Raw genomic sequence first — 25,110 nt, forward strand, 5'->3', positions numbered from 1 at the left:
GTAGGTGTCCCATGTATAAAGTAGAGGAAGATGGGCACGGATGTTAGCTCAGGGCCAGACTTCCTCAGCAAAAAGAGGAGGATTTGGCAGTAGTTAGCTCAGGGCTAATCTTTCTCAAAAAAAAAGACAATTCCTCCAAGTCCCTCATAGAAAAAAAAGAAATGCAATTAGCAAAGAAATATTGGGAAGAAAATGTTCAATTTTATTAGTAATACCATTTTTTTAAAAAAAGAGTACCATCGCTCACCTACAAAATGGCAAAGACTGAAAAGGTCAATAGCCACTATAGTGGAGAGTTAGGTGAACTGGACATTCATTGACTACTGGTGGGGACTAAGAATGCCATCTTTCTGGAGGCCTAATACATACATACGTGGTGCGTAACCAAGAGGACTGTGGAGGCAGACTTTCTGGATTTAAATGCCAAACACCACTTCCCAGCAGTGGGAAAGGCACTCAGCATCTCTGTAACTCACTGTTCCTTATTTGTAAAATGAGAATAATAATTATTTCTTGTCTCAGAGTTAAGAAGTAACTTGAGTTAAAACATAAAGTGTAAAATGTTTAGAATCATCCCAGGCACATTATAAGCACTAATTGCTACCATCTGTTATTGTTACGTTTTGACATATCTTCTATATCACTATGACTTACTGATTGCTAAAGCCAAAGACCTCCTTCGGTCCTCACTTTCTTTGACTGTCCATAATATGCGTTCTTTCTGAAAACTTTCTCCAACTTAACTTTCAAAACACTACAATAAGCTGGTTTTTTACATTTCTGTAACTTTTCTACTGTAAAAAAAAAAAAAAGGAAATTCCAATGTTCTGCCCATGATCTTTTGATCTTTTTACTTCTTTCTATACAATCTCTTGCTCAGGGAACTAATCCATTCTCACAGTTTCACATTAAACTCAATTTGCCTTGATTTTTTCCCCTTTTTTGAGGAAGACTAGCCCTGAGCTAACATCCACAGCCAATTCTCCTCTTTTTGCTGAGCAAGATGGGCCCTGAGCTAACATCTGTGCCCACCCTCCTCTATTTTATATGTGGGACACATGCCACAGCACGGCTTGATAAGCAGTGTGCAGGTCCATGCCCAGGATCCAAACCAGAGTACGTGAACTCAACCGCTATACCATCGGGCCAGACCCTGCCTTGATTATTTTTAAAAAATTGTTTGTCATACCCAAATAAGCACATCCTTTCTCACCTACTTCAAAATCAGCTCCCTTCACTCTCTCAACGTGTTACTATTCTCTTCACATTTGGACTTGAACTTTTATGTCTGACTCCTGTTCACCTTTATTCCTCATTTCCAGTATGATAACCTGGGTTGTTCTTTTAAAACCTTCCTCAAATTTGTTCTTTACATCCCACTACCACCACCCATAGACAATTATAATAACGTCTTAGCAATCTCTCTCTTCTACTTCCCTCCTCCTATCTGTCAGCAATCATCTGTGATTCTCAACGGACCAAAGAATAAAGTAATAGCTCTAAAGTGAGATCTTAAAGGCTTTCCACAATCTGATCCCAACTACTTTTTTAGGATCATCTCACAACACTTTATACCTCTCCATACTGTAGCTTAAATAGATGGCAGTCATTTTCAAAATATTCTTGTTCTTCCCTATGTAGTTAGCTTGGCTTACATTAATCTCAATGCCTGGAATACTCCTCCCATCTCTGTAGAAACAAAATCTCACTAATTCTTCTTCTTAGGTCAAATACTACCCCCTTGGAGAAATCTTCTTTCAGTTATCTGAACACCATCTGCACTAATTTTATGGAACTATAATATAATCTACTGATTACAACTCTTTATTCCGGAGCCGGCCTTGTGGCCGCGTGGTTGGGTCCGCCCGCTGTGCTTCAGCAGCCCAGGGTTTCACCCGTTCGGATCCTGGGCACGGACACAGCACCACTCATCAAGCCATGCTGAGGCGGCATCCCACATGCCACAACTAGAAGGACCTACAGCTAGTATATACAACTATGTACTGGGGGGCTTTGGGGAGAAAAAAAAAAAATTCTTTATTGCATTACCAGACAGAAGGTTGATGAAAAGCAGAAAGTATGCTTTGCCAACACCTAACTAGCACTGCCTTGAATAGAGAAGGCATGGGGATTATTTATTTAATTAATGAATTTCAATCTGACTCAGATTCTTCCTTGTACTAACTAACGTACAGGGTTCTAGCTTTTTGTTTTGTTTTGTTTTTCAAACCACAGAAACCCCTTCTTCAAATGAAAATTGATGGAAGAGGAGTCCAAAGTGACTAATGGCTATCCAAAGGAGGGTCTCTCTACTCTACGGAGGGGTGGGTGGTGTCAGGGCCCAAAAGATACACCCTATGCCCTCCTCAACAAAAAATCTCCACAGCATATAGGAATATAGGATATACCATTAGTATTATTTATTTTAGATTCTAATAAATCTCTGAAAGATACTAGTGATGACTAGTAAATCAGTATGCTGTACGTATTTTATAAGTACTTTATTTTTTTTCAACCAGTTGAAACATTTTAAAAAAATGTTTGGAAAAAAACAACTCTTCTCACATTTTATAAAAGAGAGTACAGACATAAAAACAAAGTACTTTCCAAGATGTCCCAGTCAGGTGATATCAAAGCTGAAACTTTAAATGAGGGTTGTTTTAAAAACAAGATTTTCAGTTCTTAAATGTCTGTGAAAATACATCATATGTTACTTTACAATATATTCACCTCGTTTACCTTTCCTGAGAGTACAACTACAATTCATTTGTTATTACCTAACTTATGCAAGCTAACTAAAAAGAGGAATTCCTGGTACACTGGTAATAGACAGGCGTAGACTGATGATTTCTCCCCCAAATTGAAGCAATACTTTAAACAGGAGAAACTAATACAGATATATACACACATAAATGCATATATATGAATAGATATATATACAGGTAGTATATAGCCATCATGTATATACATAAATCTATACAGATAAGTGCCTTGTATACGGCAGGTACTCAATAGTGATTGACTGACTGACTGAATGAATGAACAGTAATGAAAATTTAATATTTTTATATACAAATACCTGATAGATTCAGTATCTATGTGCACAGGTGCTATCCTCTCCAAGAGAAACTTGATCATTTCCAGGAAAGGATTTGTAGGCTGTTTGGGGTTGCCCAACTTCTTAGTTATTTCACGCTGTAATGTAGATTTTTTAAATATTACAAAAGTATGTTTAAATGATTACATTACAGTACAATGTTAAGAACCTACAATAACTAAACCATGTAGTACTGGTGCTGGAATAAATAAACCAACAGGAATTGAACAAGTCTGGAAAAGAGACTAGATTAAGAATTCAGCATATGAGAAAAGGTAACACTTCGAGTAAGTAGGAAAAAGATTATTGACTATACTGTATTGAAATAACTGGACAGACATTTAGAATAAAAACAGAGTTAGATCCCTATCTCATACCTTATGCTAAAAATATTCCAAAACAAACAGAAAAGAATAAAACCAAGGGTCAATGGATACACAAACTTCAGTGAGCAAAATTATCAGGGGAGCTTGTTAAAACTACAGATTCCTCAACCTCATTGTGAAAATTCTCATTTAGTCAATCTGGAATGCAGCCAAGAATCATCTCTTTTTAAAAAAGCCTCTCACATGGCAAACAGATTAAGGAATACTGACATTAGTAAATATTTTCACTGACTTGCAATAGAATGGGATTTTGTAAGCAGGACACCAAAGGCAAAAACCTCGAGGAGACTGCTGACATACTCAGGTAGATAAAAATAAAACTACGGTATTAAAGGACATCATAAATAAAATGAAAAGGAAAACTACAACTGATAGAAAATTACTTTTACTTTAATTAACATACAGTGCCATGACAAACTAAACAAATCAGTAATATCATTCCAGGCAAAGATTAAAAACACACAATTTACAAAAGAAATATGAATGGCTAATACATCCAAGGAGAAAAACTGGCCAGACAACTAGCAACCAAAAAATACAAATCCTAACAAAATAATAGTTTTTGTTTGTTTGAGTTTTGCTTATTTTCAACAACGATACTGGCCAATATTGAATATATCCTAAAGAAATAATCAAAACAGTGTAAAATTATTTAGCTATAAAGATATTAAAGTGTTCTTTACATTTATCAAAAACTTGGAGAAAAATCTAAATGTGTAACACAAGTGGACTGTCCAATAAATTATGGTACGTATATTCAATGGGACACTATGTTGCTATTAAATCTAATACTGTAAAAGACTACTTAATGAAAATAAGTGTACAAAGCTATATGTATAATATGATCTTATTTTGGAAGGACAGACACCATAATATTAACAGCAACTGTCTCTATAGAAGGATTATAGTTTATCTATATTGGCATTTTTACGATATTTTCTAAATTTTACATAACGAATATAAATTATTTTATAAAAGAGGACAAAAAAAAGATCTGAGGGTTTCTTCAAACATTAGCTCTTTTAAATTTCTCTCCTTACCACACAACCTTCAGCCTGTTTGCAGGAGCATGTTGGACTAACAAGTACTTCTAATTGTTTTCTTATTTTCTCATCATCTTCTAACACCTGTGTGAATTTCTTCATGAAATCCTGAGCCTTACCAGGATCTGGCAAATTTCCTTAAATTAAATTAAAATACAATTTTAGAAATTTCTCAAAATAATTAAAGATTAACATTTTTCTTTTTTTTATTACTTTGATTAATAATTCTAAGATAAATTCAGTTTAGTTTAATGAGACAAATTATGGCGCACTTTCAACAGTCAATTTTCACAAATAAAAATCTACTTTCTAGAAACACAAAACAAGATCATTGTGAAGGAACATCTATGCAGGGAAATACTGAACTGGCTATTTCTAAAAGACTCCTTATAGTTTTAAGGGCATTAAATCTCAAGCTAAATAAGACCAATTTTATTACTGTCCCCTTGAGCTTGTTGCATACATTGCTTTCTTGTAATTCACAGCAAAAGATCGATCAGTAAGTTTTACCCTTAAGAAACTATTTTCCTGTGTTGTGTTATCTGTTGTTAAACCAGAGATAACTCTCATACACACGTACACTATCTGGCACTGACACATGCTGAGCAACATGTTCCAGGTGTTACCGGTGGATAAGCCACTACTGCATGAGAAAGGATGAGTCCTTGAAGAGTCAATTATGAGTTTTATACTACTCTCCTAATACATACATGTATCAAGATACTTATGAAAGCCAATAAAATGTTGATCCCAATATCTTTTTTTCTGGCTACTCACAACTGTTATAGAGAACCAGATTAAGATATTTCTAATAAAAGAAATTATAATATAGAAATATGGACTATAATAAAAGTAGTAGAAATCCAACTGAATCTTAAAATAGGAACACAGTAAATGCAATCTTCAAGTTCATATACAACTTTGAAATTCCATTTTATGTCTTGGCTAGATCTTTGAATGTAGTAAATTTTCCCCCTAAATATCTAACTGTATGACCTCTCCATGTTTCTATAATACAAAGAAAAAAATCTACTGTACTGTTTTCAAACAGTTTTGGAAAATGGTACTTCATAACCCCTGATAAAGTATAGGCATCATATTAAAGGCTACAATAAGGCTTACCACTTAAGAGACAAAACAAAAAGAGAGAGACGTGGGGGGAGGGGGGTGACGGGGGTGCAGAGAAAAGGAGGGAGGGAGAGAAAGATGGAGGGAGGAAAGAGGTAGGGAACCAAAAAACCCTTTAATTCAGCATTCTACAAATGCACTTGACCATGAAACCCTTATTTCTAATAACACTGTTAACACCTGCAGGATACCAGCATTTCTCCAACAGAAGTGGGGAAATGTTGTACTTCTTGAAAGCAAATATTGTACTTGATGGTTGTAAAAAATAGAAAGAATATAGGAGATGATCTCCTTTAGGCGATGGTGTCCATGGCCAAATTACTGAGGAGATAGTTATAAAAAAGCAATAGCACAAAATCACTTGCTTTAAGTTACTCAAAGGGACTGAAAACTAATTTATGTTTAATGGCCCAAGACGAAAAGATATTTTGGTCTTAAAGCTCTACTCATGCTAAAAGTCCTATCATTTAGTCTAAAACCCAGCAAACTAGGTTCCTGTTCTCTTCAGTGTCTTAGTATTACTTCCGTACCATCTTGCAACGTCTGTTAACATCTCAGAAATCCACCTAAGATCTCTTCATTACTACCAAGTGGAGGCTGAGGAGATGCATTCCTCCAGATGCTCCTGAATCTCCCTCTGTCCATTTGCTACACACAGCGATCTCTAGGTGGGAGGAAAAGCAAATGCCCTCAAAAACACCTCCTTTGCCCTATTCCTGCACTGAACAAAGATAAGATGTGCTACATAATCCTTTTGTATTTACTGTTAAATGCAATTAAATAACATTTTATTTGAAATCAGTGAAAGCAAAAAGAAAAATTACTATGTTTTTTTCAAAGAAGTTCTTTTGTAGTTATTAGGTATATCTTTCACTCTAAATTTTGGCTGAGAATGAAATTACCTTCAGATAGATTCACTTTAGAGTAAGCAACACCAAAGCACAGATTCAACTTTAACAGTAAGATTATGTAATAATTTGAATAAACTCTCAAAAATAAATTTATGCAATAAATCTTTTCCAGCTCTTGCTCACATCAACACACACACACACAAAACAAAAATTCTGTGTAGTACAAAGTAAATGAAAATCAGAAAAAAAGGAAAGCTGAGGCTGAGCTGTCTGTTGAAAAGTCAACCAAAAACACTTTAAGCTTTTCCTATATATTTAGTCTAAAATGAAGTCCATGAAACACTTTAAATTATCAGAAAGAATGTTTCAATTAAACTTTAAATTTCACATATACTTGAGACAACTTACTTGTAATAACCATCACTTTTGAAAATATGGCCTTGACACTGGCATCTGTCTGTAAATCACACAAAAAATGCAAAATTAAAATTTCCTAACAATAATTTTCATTAGACTCTTCAGAAAGTTAGATAAGCATAACCTACTAATGCTCTAGGCTCACACCCTTACCACCACTGGATGCTCCTGCTCTAGCTATGTTTGAACTCCAGATGAACTGAGCGAGGGTGGGAATGAACTCATATTCCACTGTCTCACCTCTTCCCTCACTCTGTTTTGTCTGTCTCCAAACAAAAACCAGACGGCTACACCAACCTTTTGGGACAGGAAGATATTTTGTTTTTCTTTAGTACTGAAAGAATAGGACAACTAAGTTTAGAAAAGGAACAAAACAACCTGGAAATGTTGGTTTTCATGCTTTTGGCCTTATCTCAAGCAAAAAAGTTAAGAATTAAGTATACACTTCTGAGTGACATGCGGTGCTCCTAAAATTTCTAAGCCTAAGGATTACAAGGCATAGTGCTGAAGCTCATATGGAAGACAACGATAAAGACAATTAAAAAGATGCCACTGACATGTACAAAAGGTTTTTCCAAGAGTGTTAGTTATTGCTGCATCAAAGTAGCACTATTTCACTGAATGAATGTGTTCACCACATTGGGCTGCACATAAATACACTCTGCAAAGTCACCTGCATAAAAGGTGTTTCTAAGAATGCTAGTTATTTGACTGTTGCACCAGGTTAATGCCGTTTCCAAAAAAAAAAAAAAGATGTCACTGAGTAACTCTAAAATATTGAGCTAGAAAAACACTGGGGTGAAGGCAATAAATCAACAAATAAACAAAAAAAACATGGCTATTGAGAAGGAGTTTGTTCAGAGGAAGTGCGAGACAAAGCATGATAGATCACGAGAGTTAATTCTCAAATATTTGGAATTTAAAGTATTGGAATAGATCTGTCTAGAAACATATAAGATTTTTGTTGTTGTTGTTGTTTAATTTGGAAGGAAAGAAGTGGTACTGGACTTTCAAGAAGTTGATCCAGGGAATGGCCCAGTGGTGCAGTGGTTAAGTTTGCGTGCTCCGCTTCAGTGGCCCGGGGTTTGCTGGTTCAGATCCCGGGCACAGACACAGCACTGCCAGTCAAGCCATGCTGTGGGGGCACCCCACATAAAATAGAGGAAGACTGGCAACAGATGCTAGCTCAGGGCCAATTTTCCTCACCAAAAAAAAAAAAAAAAAAAGCAGAAGTTGATCCACATTAAAAAGAAACATCAACAAAAGTACAATACTGGAAATTACAAAGTCACTTTGAGTGACACTGAGCAAATCAACTTAGCTAAATGAAGAAGGGATATGCTGCTGAGCTAAGTAAGAATAAAAACAATCTTAATCAGACTGAATAATGAAGAAGGCAAAAACTATACTCATTATTAATTATCTAAGAGTCTTCCCGGTAAAACAGGAAGAAATATGAAAACCCAAAAGTTAAACATAGATTTGTATTTTTTCAAACTTTAACTCTATAATGTCTACTATAATTCTTTGTATAAAGTGAATATTAAGTAGTAAGAGACTATTAATTCTTCTCTCACTAGAATTCCACTTGGGGGTAGTATCCTCCTCTATTCTGATTCTTCTTCAACCCCACCACATGAGTAAGAATTCTCTCTTTAATTTGGATAACTCGGTAATTATTTTAAGACAATTTAAAGGAAAGTTCCACAAAGCAGTAGGGAACTAAACATTCTAATTGAATTGAGGCTGTGTTTTGTTATTTCATGCAAGACTAAACAGGAAATTCACGAGACCGAAGTTTTTATCAACTGGAAAGGGGAAGAAGCTCCCACTAAATAAATTTCAAAGGTATAGTGAGAGTCAAAAATAAAGTTATTTTTTATTACAATCTGATACATCTCTTCAACATATGATCTACACACTTAACATACTACTCAGCTGCTATTATGACATCAATAATGCCTAAAATCAGGAATTATTTTATACGCATGCATATAAGAACATCTCATATTTTTAATTAACACAGAACTTTGGCCAAAGGCAAGTAAATTAATATGGCTATAGGTCGCAAAGGGGGGCACTTAATCCAGAGATTACTAACTGAAACACACTAACTTACTGCATCCTAACACTGACTGAAACACATATTTATTGGCTGAAACACACTAACTGGGGTTTTCCAATTTCCTCCCTTGGCAGAGAAAGTATTAAAATAGCAGAAGCACGAAAATTAGTTTTAAGTCATTTATTATAAGGGAAAACTTATTCTAGCTAGTTCAATATACTTAATCAAAAAGGTTAAATTACGTTTAATAAACCATAAACGAAGTTATTGTTAGCCTATAAAACAAAAATACTACTGAGTTGCAAGCTTCAATCAGGCAAACAAGTGGCACAAAATGCCCTATTACTTGTGATTTGGAGGTTAGTGATGGGGCTGGTCCCATGGCATGGTGGTTAAGTTCAGCACGCTCTGCTGCAGCAACCCAGATTCGTGGGTTCAGATCCCAGGCACAGACCTACACCACTCGTCAGCCATGCTGTCGTGGCAACCCACATACAAAATGGAGGAAGACTGGAATAGACGGTAGCTCAGGGAAAACCTTCCTCAGCCAAAAAAAATAGCAAGAGGGTCACCATAAACCACTCAAACAACCAGTGTTAGCACACAGATTTTTAGGGCAAATCGCCAAATTTACACCTAGGAAAACTGGAAATTTTCTCCCCCTAGATGAAACAACTCCACTCTATTGTCCTATGTCCTATGAAGACGAGGTGTACATTGGGGAGGTAAGGGGGTAGAAGGCATCGTTCCCACTATGGACTGAAAATAAAAAGAAATAAAAAATAACACTATATTGCTTTCCCAAGATGCAATTTAAAATAACCAGGCACATTGCTTTATAGGTGAATTATACCTCTTATAGGCCTACATACAACATTCTAGGGAAAAAAAAACCTGGAATTATTCTAAATGTCCAAAAAATAAGATACATAACTGGATAAATATCATCATTAAATTATAATCATGAAGACCAAGTAGTACATTAAAATCACCAAAACATTAATTATAACTAAACATATCAAGATACTTAACTATAATTACACGATATTAAACTTTCTAAAACCACAAGATGAAGGGAGTTATTTTAGGGTGGCAAGACAAGCGTATTTTTACTCTATTTTCTATGCTTTCAATGATGCTGAGTTATTGCTTGGGTATTTTTTATTTGAAAGCTAGAAAAAACTTTAATTCTGAGTACATAGAAACAGTCTCTTTCCTGTTGGGTATCACCTTTTGCAGATACAGTAAATTTAAATTTTTCTATGCAATAACTTTCTTAAAAATTTCAGTGTTCCAAGTTAGAGATCATAGATTCTAGAACCAGAACTGTTCCACACAGAAATAGTTGTTTAAACACATGGCAGCAATGGTAAAGAGTAACTAAAATACATGTGTTTTATAAAATTTAGTATCAAAGGAAAACTTTTCATTAAATTTAACTTACTTTAGGTTGCTTAATTAAGTCAAGCAAATCCTTTACTTGATGTCGGAGCAGATTTTGACATTTCCACATTTCATTCAATGCTCTGAAAAACACAAACACATAAATTTAAATAACAAAACCAGATAAAAATCCTTCCAGAATATTCCAACTATATTAATTTTTTTTTAAGTTCAAATTACCAAACTACCAAAATAGATGACAGAGATGAGGTACAATTCATAGAACTAAGCAAGTGATGTATGGAGGGAAAGAGAGAAGTCGAACATAAGAGATAACACACTTGAGGACATCACTGTATCAAAAGACAGGGATTAGTGGTAGTTGTTTTATGTTCTGTGTAAGAACAGGAAAGATCTACCAACTGGAACATGTCTGTAGACTAGGGTGTAGGAATTAACTGTGGAGATTATAAACTGGAGAAATAAAGGAATATTTGATAGATCAAGTCTCTGTAGTAGGCAGATGAAAAGAAATCAAAGACAGAAAAGAGCTAGCTCTGAAAGAATGGAGATACTTTTTCCTAGAAGAGAAATATTACATTTATAATATATTATTTTATATGTTACATTATACACTTAGATAACATATTATATGTAATATTATATATGTGAATATTCTTTTCAAATGGGAAAAATCTTGATGTTCTCTTAATACTTTTATTGTTCTTAGAAATGTAAATGTAAAAAATTAAACAAGTACTCGAGAAAATACAGGTAAATCATAGGGAGTAGTTAATGTTATTGAAATATTAAGTTATAGAATATAAGAACCACATATTTTAAATTTTTTAAACGGAATTTTCCAAAACCACATAATGCTTTTCATTATTTTGTTTTCAATTATCTACACTTCTATTAATCTCCGTTATCTCACATAAGAAGCATCACCATACAACAGTAATACAGAAGCATATAAAATCACTTTCTCTTTTGACAGACAAGACAATTGTTTAATATTTTCACTCTCCTCCTTTAACAGTATGTTCTATAAATACTTTTGGATTTTTTTAAGGTGATAAATTACTTGAAATTTGGACACAAATTCCTTTATAGCAGTCCCTTCAAAATGGTACTGGCAAAGGAACAGTATTGGGGCATTTTCATCTTAGAAGTCAAATTTGCAATAGCTATACTTCACTGTTTTCAAGTTACTAAAGTTCCATAAAACATTTAATTGGCACAACTTAAGAATTTAAACATTAGGGGCTGGCCCAGTGACACAGCGGTTAAGTGCACACGTTCCGCTTTGGCGGCCCGGGGTTCGCTGGTTCAGATCTCGGGTGTGGACATGGCACCGCTTGGCACGCCATGCTGGGGCAGGCGTCCCACATATAAAGTAGAGGAAGATGGCCACGGATGTTAGCTCAGGGCCAGGCTTCCTCGGCAAAAAGAGGAGGATTGGCAGTAGTTAGCTCAGGGCTAATCTTCCTCAAAAAAAAAAAGAATTTAAACATTAAAAGAAAAATGACCATTACCCAGAGGAGTGTAAAAATCTAACAGCTAAGTAAGAGTTATGTAATTAAAATAATTTTCAAAGAAACAGAGTACTCATCTGTGAAATTACTTCTGAACTCAAGTCAATGAATTCTTTCTCTTTTCATATACACTTCATCAATACTTACAAGTTCTGAAAGGCCTGGATTTTGAAACTTGCCTTCACTTAAAGCAGAAATGATTTTACCTATTTAATTATTTATTATTTTAAAGAAGAAATCCCAAGCAATTCTAAAGCTCATTACAAACTATTACGGCTACAGCTTAAATCAAAAAGCGACCATCACTAAGAATCTGTATTATGACATATTTAGGGCAACCACCCTTTCAAGTATGTTAATAAAATTATATTAAGCAGAAAAGACAATTTGTCTTTGTGTTTTGCCTTTCTAAATAGTCCTTCTTAAAAAATAAAACAAAATTACTAGAACAAGAAAACACATATCTATTTATTTAATACTACCCTAGATTCCAGTTCGGTCACTAAATAAAGGTGAAAAATCTTGTTAGAGCCTGGAGACTCTTAAATTTGTTACCTGCTATTTTCAGTAGACTACTAGTTCCCTCACTAGCACTCCTCCTTGTTTAGTACCAACATACCACAAGTTTGCGCCAACTCAAAGAAAAAGACAGCTACCGTTGGGGTGCAATCAGAAACCTGTCCAAATGTTGAAGAGAACCTCTCCTCCAACCGTCTACTCCTAGTAGGCAAATTACTCATCAGACTTGGCAGTACAAAACTGTCTAGATGAGAGCCTGCCAAATGAAAGAGAAGATCACAACCAGGACACCTAATACCACCGCTTACTGGTCACTAAGAGTTCTTCTGGGAAACTTGGGAGAGATGGAAATAGACACCATGATCAGACAGCACTCAAGTCTGCCCCTATTCTCTTTTTCAATAATCAAGATATTTAGTTAACTTAGGGCCTTATCCAAAGCTGATACACATAAAAAGTCTAAAATAAAGAAGTATTTTGTCTTCCCCAAAAGAATACAGTCATAGAATAAAATATATGGCTCTAACTTGCAAGTTAATTGACCTCTGACCTCTGCAGGATTTAGTTCATCATGTATAAAACAGGAAAAATATCATTTATACTAGGGGTCAGCCAGCTTTTTCTATAAAAGACCAGATAGTAAATATTTTAAGCTTTGTGGGCCAGGCAATACAGTCTCTGTTAAAACCACTCAACTCTGTTGTTGTAGCGCAAAAGTAGCCACAGATAATACATATTACTGTGCCTGAAATATAGCAGGTATCAGGAAATGTACATTTCTCCCCTTACAATCTTTTCCTCAGCGTTTCTATGAAAGACATATAGAGCACATATAATAATTTCCATGGGGGAAGTAAAGTCAAAAGTCTCATTAAGCAGCAATAGGAATGAAAATTATATACAGCTCCTTAGACTTCCAATTTCCGAACATTTAATCCCCAACAGTTGTAACTACACTTGCTGGAATACTAAGGATCTACATTTTCTAAAACCTAGAGCAAATCAATCTCTAGGCCTCAATTTCCTAACCCTCAGTAACTCAAATAGCAGTGTCTCATCCATGTCCAAACTGCCAATTCCCTATAAAGGCACCCAGAAGTATTTTTTGAATGAAACATGGTCATAAATATATATTTGTGCTTAGCCTTATGTCAAACTATACACTATGTTGAGGCTACACCGCACAAAAACGTGTGCCCTACTGCCCTATTCCATAATTCAAATCAATATCAGGTGAAAACAAGATAGTATTTTCATAATATGGACCTTTCTTAATGCCTTAAGGGAAAAAAATAAATAAATAAAAACAAAAGGTATTATCAATATTTCTTGAGATATCAATATAAAAATCAGGACAGAGAAAAATCAAATCCTATACTCCATGTCAATCAATCCTATTTTTTAATTGCTTGCAAAAATCCTTACTCATCTTATGTTGATAGTTGTACTTTCTGAAAAAATAACCAAGTATTTTACTGTGTCTGACCATTTAAACCATGTTCACATTACACAAATTATTAATATTTAAAAGTACAGGTTTGTTTTTTCCATAAAATCCAACATACTGCAAAAAGTGGAAAGAACAGAGTTTGACATTTGAAACATACTTCACAGCATTTAAATCCAGTGTGGCATACAAGTAATATAAGCACTTCATCCGTTCTGTAGTTTCCAAATTGTGGGGAACCATGTATTGAGCAAAGATTCGTTCAACAAGCAATCTACAAAAGAACACAGGTAAGATACCGTAACTGATTTTTTTTAAATGTATGTACTAAATTTATATATAAAATTCCAAAACATATAAAGAACACATATAAAAGAAATTCCTGCTTTCTGAGAGGAGATGAGATTTTCAAATCAAAGATTTCTTTCTATAAGAAGGGCCAAAAAAGGATTTAGCTAAATGTACCAAAAATAGCCCTATATCCAGTTAAGACAGATACCTCTGCATGACCTTGGGCAAGATATATGTCAGGGACTCAATTTCCTTATCTAAATAATACAGGGTTAAAAAACTATACCAGGTCTTTCTAAGCGACAAATTCTAAACATCTAAAAGTTAAAGCTATAAAGGAATTTTTAAGATTCTTCTGAGTTTTTGTAGTAATTATTATGAAAAAAGACCTGATTAAAAGTACAAAAAAACAGTGCTATCAAATTATAATGCAAACCTCCGTGCACTGATGCTGCACACTCAAAAAGTCTATAAACTTTAATTTTATAAAAATAATAACTAGGAAGTTTCTTAGATACTCAGTTTCTAGTTTCTATAAGCTCTTAAAATTGTAAGATGACCTATTAGATCTTAATTTTCTCTTCTGACCTGTGATAGGCAAGATCATCTGGATCCCACTAACAATCTATCAGATTAACTCAGACTGCAAGCAGGATTTACAGGTCTATTAACTACTACATGGTTAGGATCCTTACAAGATCTAACATTATGCTGGAATAGAAAAATACAAAGATTATATTCAGATAATGTTTTTATATAAATTTATAAACTGGTTTTTAGCTTTGAGTAAGAATTGTGTTTTTTTGAATTTAAAAGGTCTATAATTCTGAGTTTACTCATTTGAATTTCATTTGAAAAAATTTTATTTAAAAAACTGAATGCAGATCCTTATAATGCAATTATCTATAAAACAAAATTTAAGTTATAACTACACACATTCTTACTTTTAAATATCACTCTATTCAAAAACAATGCAAGAACATGAACATAAAAGTTATATCCACCTCTAAAGTTATATGTACATTACTGCTTCATTTATGGCTTTGGTGAGAAGAAAACTAGTCACTTACTCCCTTTAACTTGCAGTAAAAACTGAGAAGGTAATTTAAAGTTATAAAGAAAACAGTTTGCCTAAAACAACAGACCAAGGACAGTTATACAACAGCAAAAGCACCAAATATTTTACATACAGTATCCTTAACTTACCGATCATCAATGCTATTTTGATAATATATATGTAGTAATTTGTCTTTAATCCATGAAATCTGTTTTGCAGCATCTTTTCCAGCTGCTGATTGTAAAGCATATTTCTTATAAATTTGGGCAAGTCCCATCATGGCTTCTTTCCGCACTCTCCACTTAAAATTAGAACAAAAATGTTTTCCTTTAATTTAAGAAGGCTTCCATTATACTAATTCAGGAAAGTCTAGTTTTCTAGTTTTTAATTTACTTTACACTATATATTTTCATCAAGCTTCAGTTACTGGATATCAATTTATAATGACTATATGAAAAGAACTATCTTAATATATCTGCTATGTAAAGTACAGCTATATCATGCATAAAGAATTCTAACACTTTAATATCTTAAACCTATCACCTACCCCAAAAACAAAAGTCAATCACAATCTAGATACAGTCACTTAGAATTGGTAAGGGAAAGCACACTACCAAATTTTAAAAGGCAAAGACAGAGTTTACTGAATAAACTGTGACCCATCCCTTATAAATTTTTTCCAAATACCGTCTATATTAAGCATACTTGTATTAAAAGTATATACGATACTGGCTTTATCAAATGCTGAAGGTACAGACACATCAGTGGTGCATTTTGTATATCTGGGAATCAAGTTCAAGTATAACAGGAATGTATTCAACTATTTTTTTAAATAAATATTTACTATAGTATAGCTAACGTTGCTTAATTATCTTGGAATGAAGTTATTCTTTAATTCTACATAAACAACGCACTATAATCAGCAGGACATTAGTAATGTTTAGAACTTCATGAATTTGCACAGATTATTCATTTTACCTTTGCAGTCTGCCATTCATAGTAATATTCTTCCCTTAGTTTTTCTTCCAATTAATTACAACAGATTAAGAAAAGTCCTTATCTCATCCATCCACCGCATACATATTGAAATAAAAGACTTCAACAGCCTTACTCATAAAATAAGAATTCAATTTGTTTGTAAAACCTTTCTGTCTAATTCCCTGTCTTATCTCTAACTCTAATTCCCTAAACTGCTGCTTTAAGGAGAATTTAAAGATAGAGCATATTCTAAGATGGCCAAGAACATAAATACATTTGCTTATTTTTCAGTACTCAATTAATGTTTCTATGAATGAACCAAGAAGCCCTACAATGAACACAACATGCTGATCAAAAATATACGTGAATTATGATCCCAACAATACGCAAACCCTTACTTCAAACTCCAAGTCTAAGAAAAAGATTGCTTGAACACTTAGAAGGCCATTATCCTACCATGATGCAAATCTCCTTTTCCCTCTTTGTGCCTTTTGGCCTTTTCATTGTTTAATAACCCAGTGGAACAGTCAATAAAGACAAGTCTAAATTTACCAGTTAAAATAAATTGTTCTGAATATTTATAGATTTAGAGGGGAAAGCATACAATTCCTGCCCATCTATTCTCTACCCACAACCAGCATTATCAAAGAGAGAATTAAATGATAGAGATTGCATAATCAATCTTAAAAGCACTATTAAAATGTTGTAAAGTATTTTGCCAGTCAAAGCTATTCACAGCTACCAACAGTCTTCCCTTTTTTTGCTAATTAACTCCTAAATATATCAAAGATTTTCATCTTTCACCAAAATTACTCAAGTCTAAGTCAGTAAAACCTCTGCCATGAAGGAAAGGCAATGGGGAGGAGGGAAGAATGAACATTCACTGAAAGATTTACTGAGCGTCTAATATATTCTAGGCTATCTGTAATACATAACAAGACATAATCTTCTCTTCAGAAGCCACTGATTAATGAGTGGAGCTAGTGGGTTTCACTCAAGAAGGAAGGTTTGGGGTCACAGAAGATAGGCTAGAAGCATGCTGCTCTGGTTGGGTTTAGCTTTGCGAAATTAAAAACATCTTTTATTTTCTATTCCATGGAAATTACAATACAATCAGCTAGAAGACTGCCAAGTGATACTCATATGAAAGGAAAAAGAGAGAAAAGAGAGCCAACAACGTAAGGGAAGTTGTGTCAGAGGTCTTCACGAAAGTCACTTACTAAAATTAGCGAGCAGGCTAAATATCTGATTACCATTTAGAGCCATCTCATTTTTAGGATGAGAATAAATAATCTTAATGAAGAAAAACAAAATTTAATGTAACAAAAAGTAAAACCTTCTCATAAATGTTGTTTCAACTATTAAAATGCCTCCCTCCCCAAAAAAAGGGCTAATTCCATTTAAATGTCATTATTTTCAAATGAGATACTATTAAGCTTCAAGTATTCAAAATGAAAACCTATGAATTATTATTTCTACTTACCCGTTTGTCTAATGTTCTCTCTCTCACAAAATTAAGTAAGTGATCATTGACCAGAAGAATATCCTTTTTAGCAGCTGTAACTATAGACACAATAACATCATGTCTAATAGCTTCCTCGGGGTCATGTGACCTCACTTTAAGATACTCTGAAAGATAAAATTTTATTTGATCAAAATGGAACTTTAACAATTAAAATGTTTTAAAAGATTGATAAGACATTTGAAAGTAAACCACAACAAAAACAAAACCTAAATAGTAGGTTCAATGTTTCAAAAAAATTAGGAGCAGGGGAGAGAGGAAGGAAGGGATGGAAGAAGGAAAGAACATCAGTCCTTCAGTCAAAACACAGTAGTTTACATGCAACTGAGAAGTAAATCCTCTCTCCATTTGGGGGGAGGATAGCTGATTAAGGAGTTCCTAACCTGATTAATTAAACAAACCATGGAAATGAACTAAGAAGTATATCAATGTTAAATATTTCACTTTTTTTTTTGCTTAAATGGTTAAAATACTCAAGTCAAGTTGTTCTATTAGGAAAAAGCTGGAGTCTTCAAGTTTCTATCCCTTAAATAGAGAAACCCTGAGTGTGGTTACTGAAAGAATAAAATTGAGATACTGGCTGCCAAGAAACAGAATTACATTAAAGACCATGAGTCAATTCCATTTAACTGAACTAAAAAAGGCTAAAGGGAAGACAGAAGAAATGAAACATTTAACAATTATGAGTGGATGGAGGAGGATTTTAAAGTCAAAAACACAGGAGTTCAGATCTGGCACTGAGAAAGCTGAACAAAAAAATTCATAATCTTCAGTAATGATATATTAGGCTTAAGGAAGAGGCACCGCAACTGAACATAAACTTAACAAATAAATATTATTCAGCTCATTATAAGACCAGTAAGATAAAATCCTGTTGTTTGGATTTAGAGTAAATAAATGTAGCCATGCCTAGGCACAACAAACAATGCTTATGAATGTGAATGGATTTACTTCTCTATAAATTAACAGTTTAACAAATAATTATAATGCAGACAGTTCTAGGCACTTCCACCATAAGCAACTTTGCCACAAGATTTTCGCTGCAAACATTTTCACTGCCTAACTAATTGGCTGTAAGGCAATTGTGCCATAAAAGATAAAATAACTGGTTGGTAGTTTGCTTTCAACTGGTTGACAGTTTGGCAATTTTGTCAGAAAAGCTAAAACAACTGGTAGACAGTTTGGCTTCAACTGGCTGACACTGTGGTTTCATTTCTTCATTGATACAGTGCTTCCATTTTCAAATTATATAAATCTTAGCACCACATTTCCATTGCTTAGCACATCTATCAATGGAATTGTGACAATAGGCCAAGAACAAACAGTGCAGAAGGCTTTCACAACGTAATACAAAGCTTAGTTACAAAAACGCATCCTAGTATTTGGAAACTGATAACTCTCTTAATGAAGGAAGAAATTTTAGCCCAAAAGAAAAAGTGCAATGGATGCCAAACGAGGAGACGAGTCAACCAGCAGAAAAACAAAAATGTATGATACTATGAACGAAAGACTTTGAAGACAAGTGCTTAGGTACAACACACAAAATAAAATCAATTATATGCGCAGTTAATTTTGTTTTTCATTTTTCATAATGTTTCTTTTTTATTTTTTGTTATTGTATCTTTAACAGCAAAATTGCCTTATGGCCATTAGTTATGCAGTGAAAATGTTTGCAGCAAAGATGCTTGCAATTAAAATACTGGACAATGCAAACACCCATAAAACCAATGTCCCAGGTCCTAAGCCCCTCCACCTTGAGCAATCTCTACTAATAGGAACTATCTCAAAAAATGAGAAAGACCATACTAAAAAACCTTCTGAAGAAACAAAATGTTATTTTACCTAACTCAGTAAAGAAAGTTATTTTTAGTACTGATTTCAAATGGAGCATGTTAAATATATCTCAAGTTCATTTCCCCACCGAGATAAATACAGGAGTTTATCTTTCACTGGACTTGTTTCAGATGCAATACATACTATCTTAGGTGCTAGTAAGAGAAAAAAACAATGACACACCATCAATTTTGCATCCCAATTTCCCTAAAACAAATCATTTATATTAAACAAATACACAAGAACTATTAACTTAGAGATATTAACTGTGCAGAGGAAGAAAAACAGAGGAGAAGGAAGAAATTCTTGATGGTTAGCACAGCAAAAGCGTCTAATAATTCTCTTCACAATATGGCTATGTCCCTCAAAACTTGGCTGAAGGCGTAAGGATGAATCTCACAAACATACTGTCAAGAAAGGAAGTAAGATAAATGGGTGTGTATAACACATAGGTATCTCAGCTCATTCCTGAAACCCTAAGAAAATATCTTATGAAAGAATCAAGTAACAACAGAAGAGATCATAGCAAAAGAGACTTTTCAACAAAATTTTGGCAGACAGACAACTGGTAAATGCTAGAAGGCAAAGAAAAATGATGAAATCCAAAAGGGGAAGAAAACAATAAACAAGCTCATTTCCAATGTAGAAGAACCCTGAAAACATTTAAAAATTCAAGGCACCAAGTGATGAGAAAGGCAGATGAAGACAAAAAAATGCATAAAGAGTAGTTAGACTCCTAGATTTTTCAGAGCTTTCAGTCAACTACAAAAATTAAAATGTGCCCAAAGGCTAAAGACTAGGAAATCATACAACATAACAACATAAATGTTTCATAAATAATGAAACTATATATTATCTTTTGGTAAAGCAAAACAATCAAAAGAATGGTAAGTACTAAAAAGGTTATTGGTGAAATTATGCACATCTAAAGTATATGTTAGATAGGTATAAAAAAATCAAAACACCTATCTCTTATTTCGCCAATAGTAAACTTTGCATTAAAGTTCTGGCTATGGAAAACATACTTTAATTATTTTATACTTTAAGAAAGATCCAGAATATGTACAGAACTACTATAAATCAACATGAAAAAAGACCAAAAAAGCCAATTTTTAAAAGATGGGTTTAAAATTTAAACAGACTCTTCATAAAAGAAAATATATAGAAATACACATACAAAAAGATGTTCAATCCTGTTAGTCATCAGGAGAGTGTAAATCAAAACAACAAAACAATAAGACCTATGAGACTTGCTAAAATCAGAAAGAATGAAAACATGGGGCCAGCCCGGTGGCGCAGCAGTTTAAGTTGGCACGTTCTGCTTCAGCGGCCCGGGGTTCACTGGTTTGGATCCCAGGTGCAGAACTATGCAGCACTTGTCAAGCCATGCTGTGGCACGTGTCCCACATATAAAGCAGAGGAAGATGCACATGGATCTTAGCTGAGGGTCAGTCTTCCTCAGCAAAAAGAGGAGGATTGGCAGCAGATGTTAGCTCAGGGCTAATCTTCCTCAAAAAAAAAAAAAAAAGATTGACAACACAAAATGTTGGCAAGGACAGTGAACAACTAGAACTCTCAAACATTTCTTGTGCAAGCGAAAAACAGTACAACTAATATAGAGAACTTAGTCATTTCTTATAAAGTTACACATGTATCTACCCTATGACCAGCAATTTCACTCCTAAGTAGTTCTAAAGAGAAACGAAAACATAAATCCACAGAAACACTTGTACAAGAATTCTCATAGTAATCTTAATCATAATAGCCCAAACCAAAAATAATCCAGATATCCATCAAAAGAAAAAATTGGATAAACAAATTATGGTGTATTCAAACAATGAAATACTACTCAATAATAAAAAAAGAATAAAGCAGTAATATAGGAGTCCCAAAGACACTAGCAACTAGACTTCTAAACTCCTGATAGATCTCTGGGGAATCTGACTAGTCCAAGAGTAAGGATCTAAACTAAAGGTTTTCCAGCAACAGCACAGCCTGATCACTCTAAAATCCCATCTATACAGTCAGGGCTTTCTAAACAGCAGTTAATTTAGTTCCCCAGTTAATTATGAGCAGACATCTATGGATTGCCAAGCATTTGAGGAAAGCCTCTAAAATGGAAAAAAAGAGACAAAATCAAATAAAAGGTAGGAAAAACAAGTTAGCCGAAACAAACATTTGAAGGAAAAAGAAAACCTCCCCAAATACCACCATTAATTTTCTCAGAGAATACTGCATCAATAACACAAGAAAAGGATGCTACAGTAAAGGACATCCAGGGGAAAAGAGGAGGAAGAGGAAAAAAGGGAAAAACAGAAGAGGTGCACACATGCACACATGCAGAAGGTAAGGAGGGGGAAAAACAAGGAGGGAAGGCAAAAGAGGGACGAAGAATGGATCATCTTAAGATCAATGCTATAAAGCAGAAGCTCACAGAGCAAGCAGTCCAAGTTCAGATGTGAGAGGTAGACAGAGGGTTCCAACCAGGGTATCTCCCCCTAAAAAGGATGAAACTTATAAATGCCTGCTGTTTAAATCTGACTGACAGGAATTCAATAAAACCTGAAAGCATTACTATGACAAATTATTGTCAAAAATATTACAAAAGGATATACTTTATGATTTTATCAGAAGAAACTCAGAAGGAATAAAACATAGTTAAAATATACTACAAGTTGGTCAAGTTTTAAAAAGAGTAAATAACTAAATAATAAACAATAATGTGAAAGATGGGAAGACAGTGCTCAGAGTTAAAGTTTTTAAAGGCCTTTGATTCTCAGAAAGAAGCTAGAGTTGATTCACTTTAGATGTCCATTAATCAATTATGGAATGAAAGCATGAAAGAGAATGTTAACTCCCAAGCCCACGGGGGAAACAAAGAAAAATGAGAACAAAGAAAACTGATCAATTGAGCAGAAGAGAGGAAAATAGAAAAAAGAAAGCAAAGAAGCAGCATGGAAAATAGAAAATCCAAAATGAGATAATAGGAATGAGCTCAACTACATCAAATTCAAGTGACATTTCAATAAGTTTTAAAACACATGACAGACAAAACTATATAGGATTTATGGACAGACATACACGTGGCATAGAGAGGAAAACATCAACAGGATACAGACCAAGTTTAGTAGAGTGGTTACCCTCTGTAGAAGCAGGAAAGAGAATAGTGTGTGGAGAGCATTTCAACTATCTCTACAATTTATTTTCTTTTTTTTAATCTCTTAAGCAAATATAGTAAAATGCTAACATTTCTGAGGAAGACATAGGACCTGTTACATTCCTCTGTATTTTCTGAACTATTTCATAATTAAAAAAATTAATAGAACAGCAATCGTCAAATGCATGATATTCTCATTACTACAAAAATGAGGTTTTGAACTGCCTTATAATGATACAGATTTCAGAAAAGTTACCTCCATTTAGCATGGTTAAATTAGGCTCCAAATTAATGATTCTCATCTAAGTTCTCAAAATAGCAAAGAATGTTAAAGTCTTATAATCTATTCAAAGTCAAGACCTATTTTTAGAATTGTCAAACAAAAAAGCTAATATTGTCTCTAATAAAACCGATTTTTTATAAGTGTTTTTAGCCTAAGTAGGCACTAGGAGGTAAAAATTCTAGCTTCAGACAGTAACTTTCATGATGATGAACTGAAATAATGAGACTTCATCTATCACAATACAAAAAAGGCTTTTTTCCTATATATAAAAAGGATTTTTCCACCAAACAGCATCTAGGAATGTTTGCTGTTATGGGTATATAGTACCTGTTAAGTCCTTTGCTAAATCAGGATGGTTCATGAGACAATGGCTAGCAAATTTCACACATTCCAGGCGGATTGGTACATGGATGTCATTAAACCTGATAAAATACAAAGGCACACAGCGATCTTTAAAATAAAAAACAAAAGATACGTGTTTAATCTGTACTCAATTTATATTTATTTCTCTAATTAAAAGAAAAAACAATTTATGTAGGATAATTCAAAGTTAAGCCAGACTACTTAACACAAAGTTTTCGATACAGCATAGATGTACGAATGCTTTGGAACCTCTACATCAAACTAGGACAATCTCCTGTGAGAAACTATGCACTTTTAACAGCATGTTTAAACAGTACACATTTGGCTCAAATACAAGAATTAGAATGACAAAATTTTTCCATAAATATTATACTTTCAAATATATGTTTATGCAAGTATATGTGTGTACATAGTTCATAGATACATTATATAAATCTCATACTGTGTTTAAAAAGAAAACGAATTTTCTTAAGTATTCTTTCTTAAACCTAGGGCATTCACAAATTTGAGGTAGATCTTGTATTAAATCCTGTATTATTTTACATGACTCTAAAATTGCGCTCAAATTACTTCCACCCAGTTAACCATCAGAATTATTACATTTTCACTAATATCAAAGCCAATTTTTACATGGAAATGTAAATATCTTAGTATGTATCTCTAAAAATTTAAAACTCTGGTTGATATGTCATTTAAGTGTCTTTTAATCTTTTATTTCCCCTCCATCTTTTTTTTCCCTTATAGCTTATTTGGTGAAGCAACTGTTTTGTGTTTGTCTCTGTAGTGTTTTTCCACAGTTTAGATGTTGCTAATTGTATCATTCTGATGTAATTTACAGGCTCTCCTCTCTCCTAAATCTTCCAAATTGATAGTCAGATCTAGAGACTTGACCATATTAACATTCATTTTTTTAGAAGACTACTTCATAGATGGCATTGTGCTCCTCCATCAGAAAGCATATGATGTCTAGTTGTCTCTAAACCATTGATGCTCAATTAAGGTATAATATACATTATATCATTATGGACTACAAAACAGTGAATTTTTTTTTTAAATCTTTTTAACAAGAACATGAAAGCCAAGTGAGAATTTTCATTCAATATTTTCATGTCCTAATTCTGTAAGATCAAAAGGTTTCCAAATCTTGTCTAACCCCATACCTTAAGAAACAAAATTCAGTATTATAAAGGAGAAAAAAGGAAGTCTCAAAAATGAGCACCAAATTACTCGTAAAAGCTTATTATTTGGGGGAAAAACTGCTCTATAAAGTGCATCCACCCCCAAAAAGTTATAGAATATAGCCTATGGACTCATACAAAGTTTCCCAAGTGTTTTGAATCCAAGAGCTCAATCCCTGTATACTTTACCATTTCTCAACTAAACATGTACCATGTAACTATTACAAATATAAGACATCTTTAAAAAATACTCGACCTTCTCAAAATTGGTAATAATGTGTGAGTTTTGTCCTTAAGATTAAAAGGAAAAATTACAATGTAATAGAAAGGTGACACAAATTTAAATTAGGATTTTTCCTCCTTAAAACTTATAAAATAAAGTCGGGTAATCCAAGTCCTGATTTAAAGATATATTAAATGTCCATATGTAAGAATTGTATTTTTGTTTTAACAATTAAATAAAATGGACTTTAAATTGAGTTGCATAATTTAAACATAAAATATTTTGACCTATTGCCCAAGAACTTTCCATTGTATTTAAGAGAAAAAAGTCTAGAAAACCATCTCAAAATGACAA

General features: G+C 33.7%; 1 protein-coding gene across 7 annotated transcripts in view; it reads right to left on the reverse strand.

Annotated features, from left to right (window-relative positions):
• The window catches only part of PDS5B (PDS5 cohesin associated factor B), a 140,843-nt gene that overhangs the window by 76,723 nt on the left and 39,010 nt on the right, over positions 1-25,110 (reverse strand). For all 7 annotated transcript variants that reach the window (XM_046664643.1, XM_046664642.1, XM_046664646.1 and 4 more), the window contains 8 exons: positions 23,320-23,414; positions 17,681-17,826; positions 15,369-15,520; positions 14,032-14,145; positions 10,432-10,513; positions 6,914-6,962; positions 4,524-4,663; positions 3,080-3,195 (listed from right to left, as the gene is read on the reverse strand). In XM_046664643.1, coding sequence (XP_046520599.1) covers positions 3,080-3,195; positions 4,524-4,663; positions 6,914-6,962; positions 10,432-10,513; positions 14,032-14,145; positions 15,369-15,520; positions 17,681-17,826; positions 23,320-23,414 — 894 coding nt within the window. The remainder of the gene's footprint in view (positions 1-3,079; positions 3,196-4,523; positions 4,664-6,913; positions 6,963-10,431; positions 10,514-14,031; positions 14,146-15,368; positions 15,521-17,680; positions 17,827-23,319; positions 23,415-25,110) is intronic.

Source organism: Equus quagga, chromosome 6 (genome assembly GCF_021613505.1).
Source record: "Equus quagga isolate Etosha38 chromosome 6, UCLA_HA_Equagga_1.0, whole genome shotgun sequence".
NCBI classification, from domain to species: Eukaryota; Metazoa; Chordata; class Mammalia; order Perissodactyla; family Equidae; genus Equus; species Equus quagga.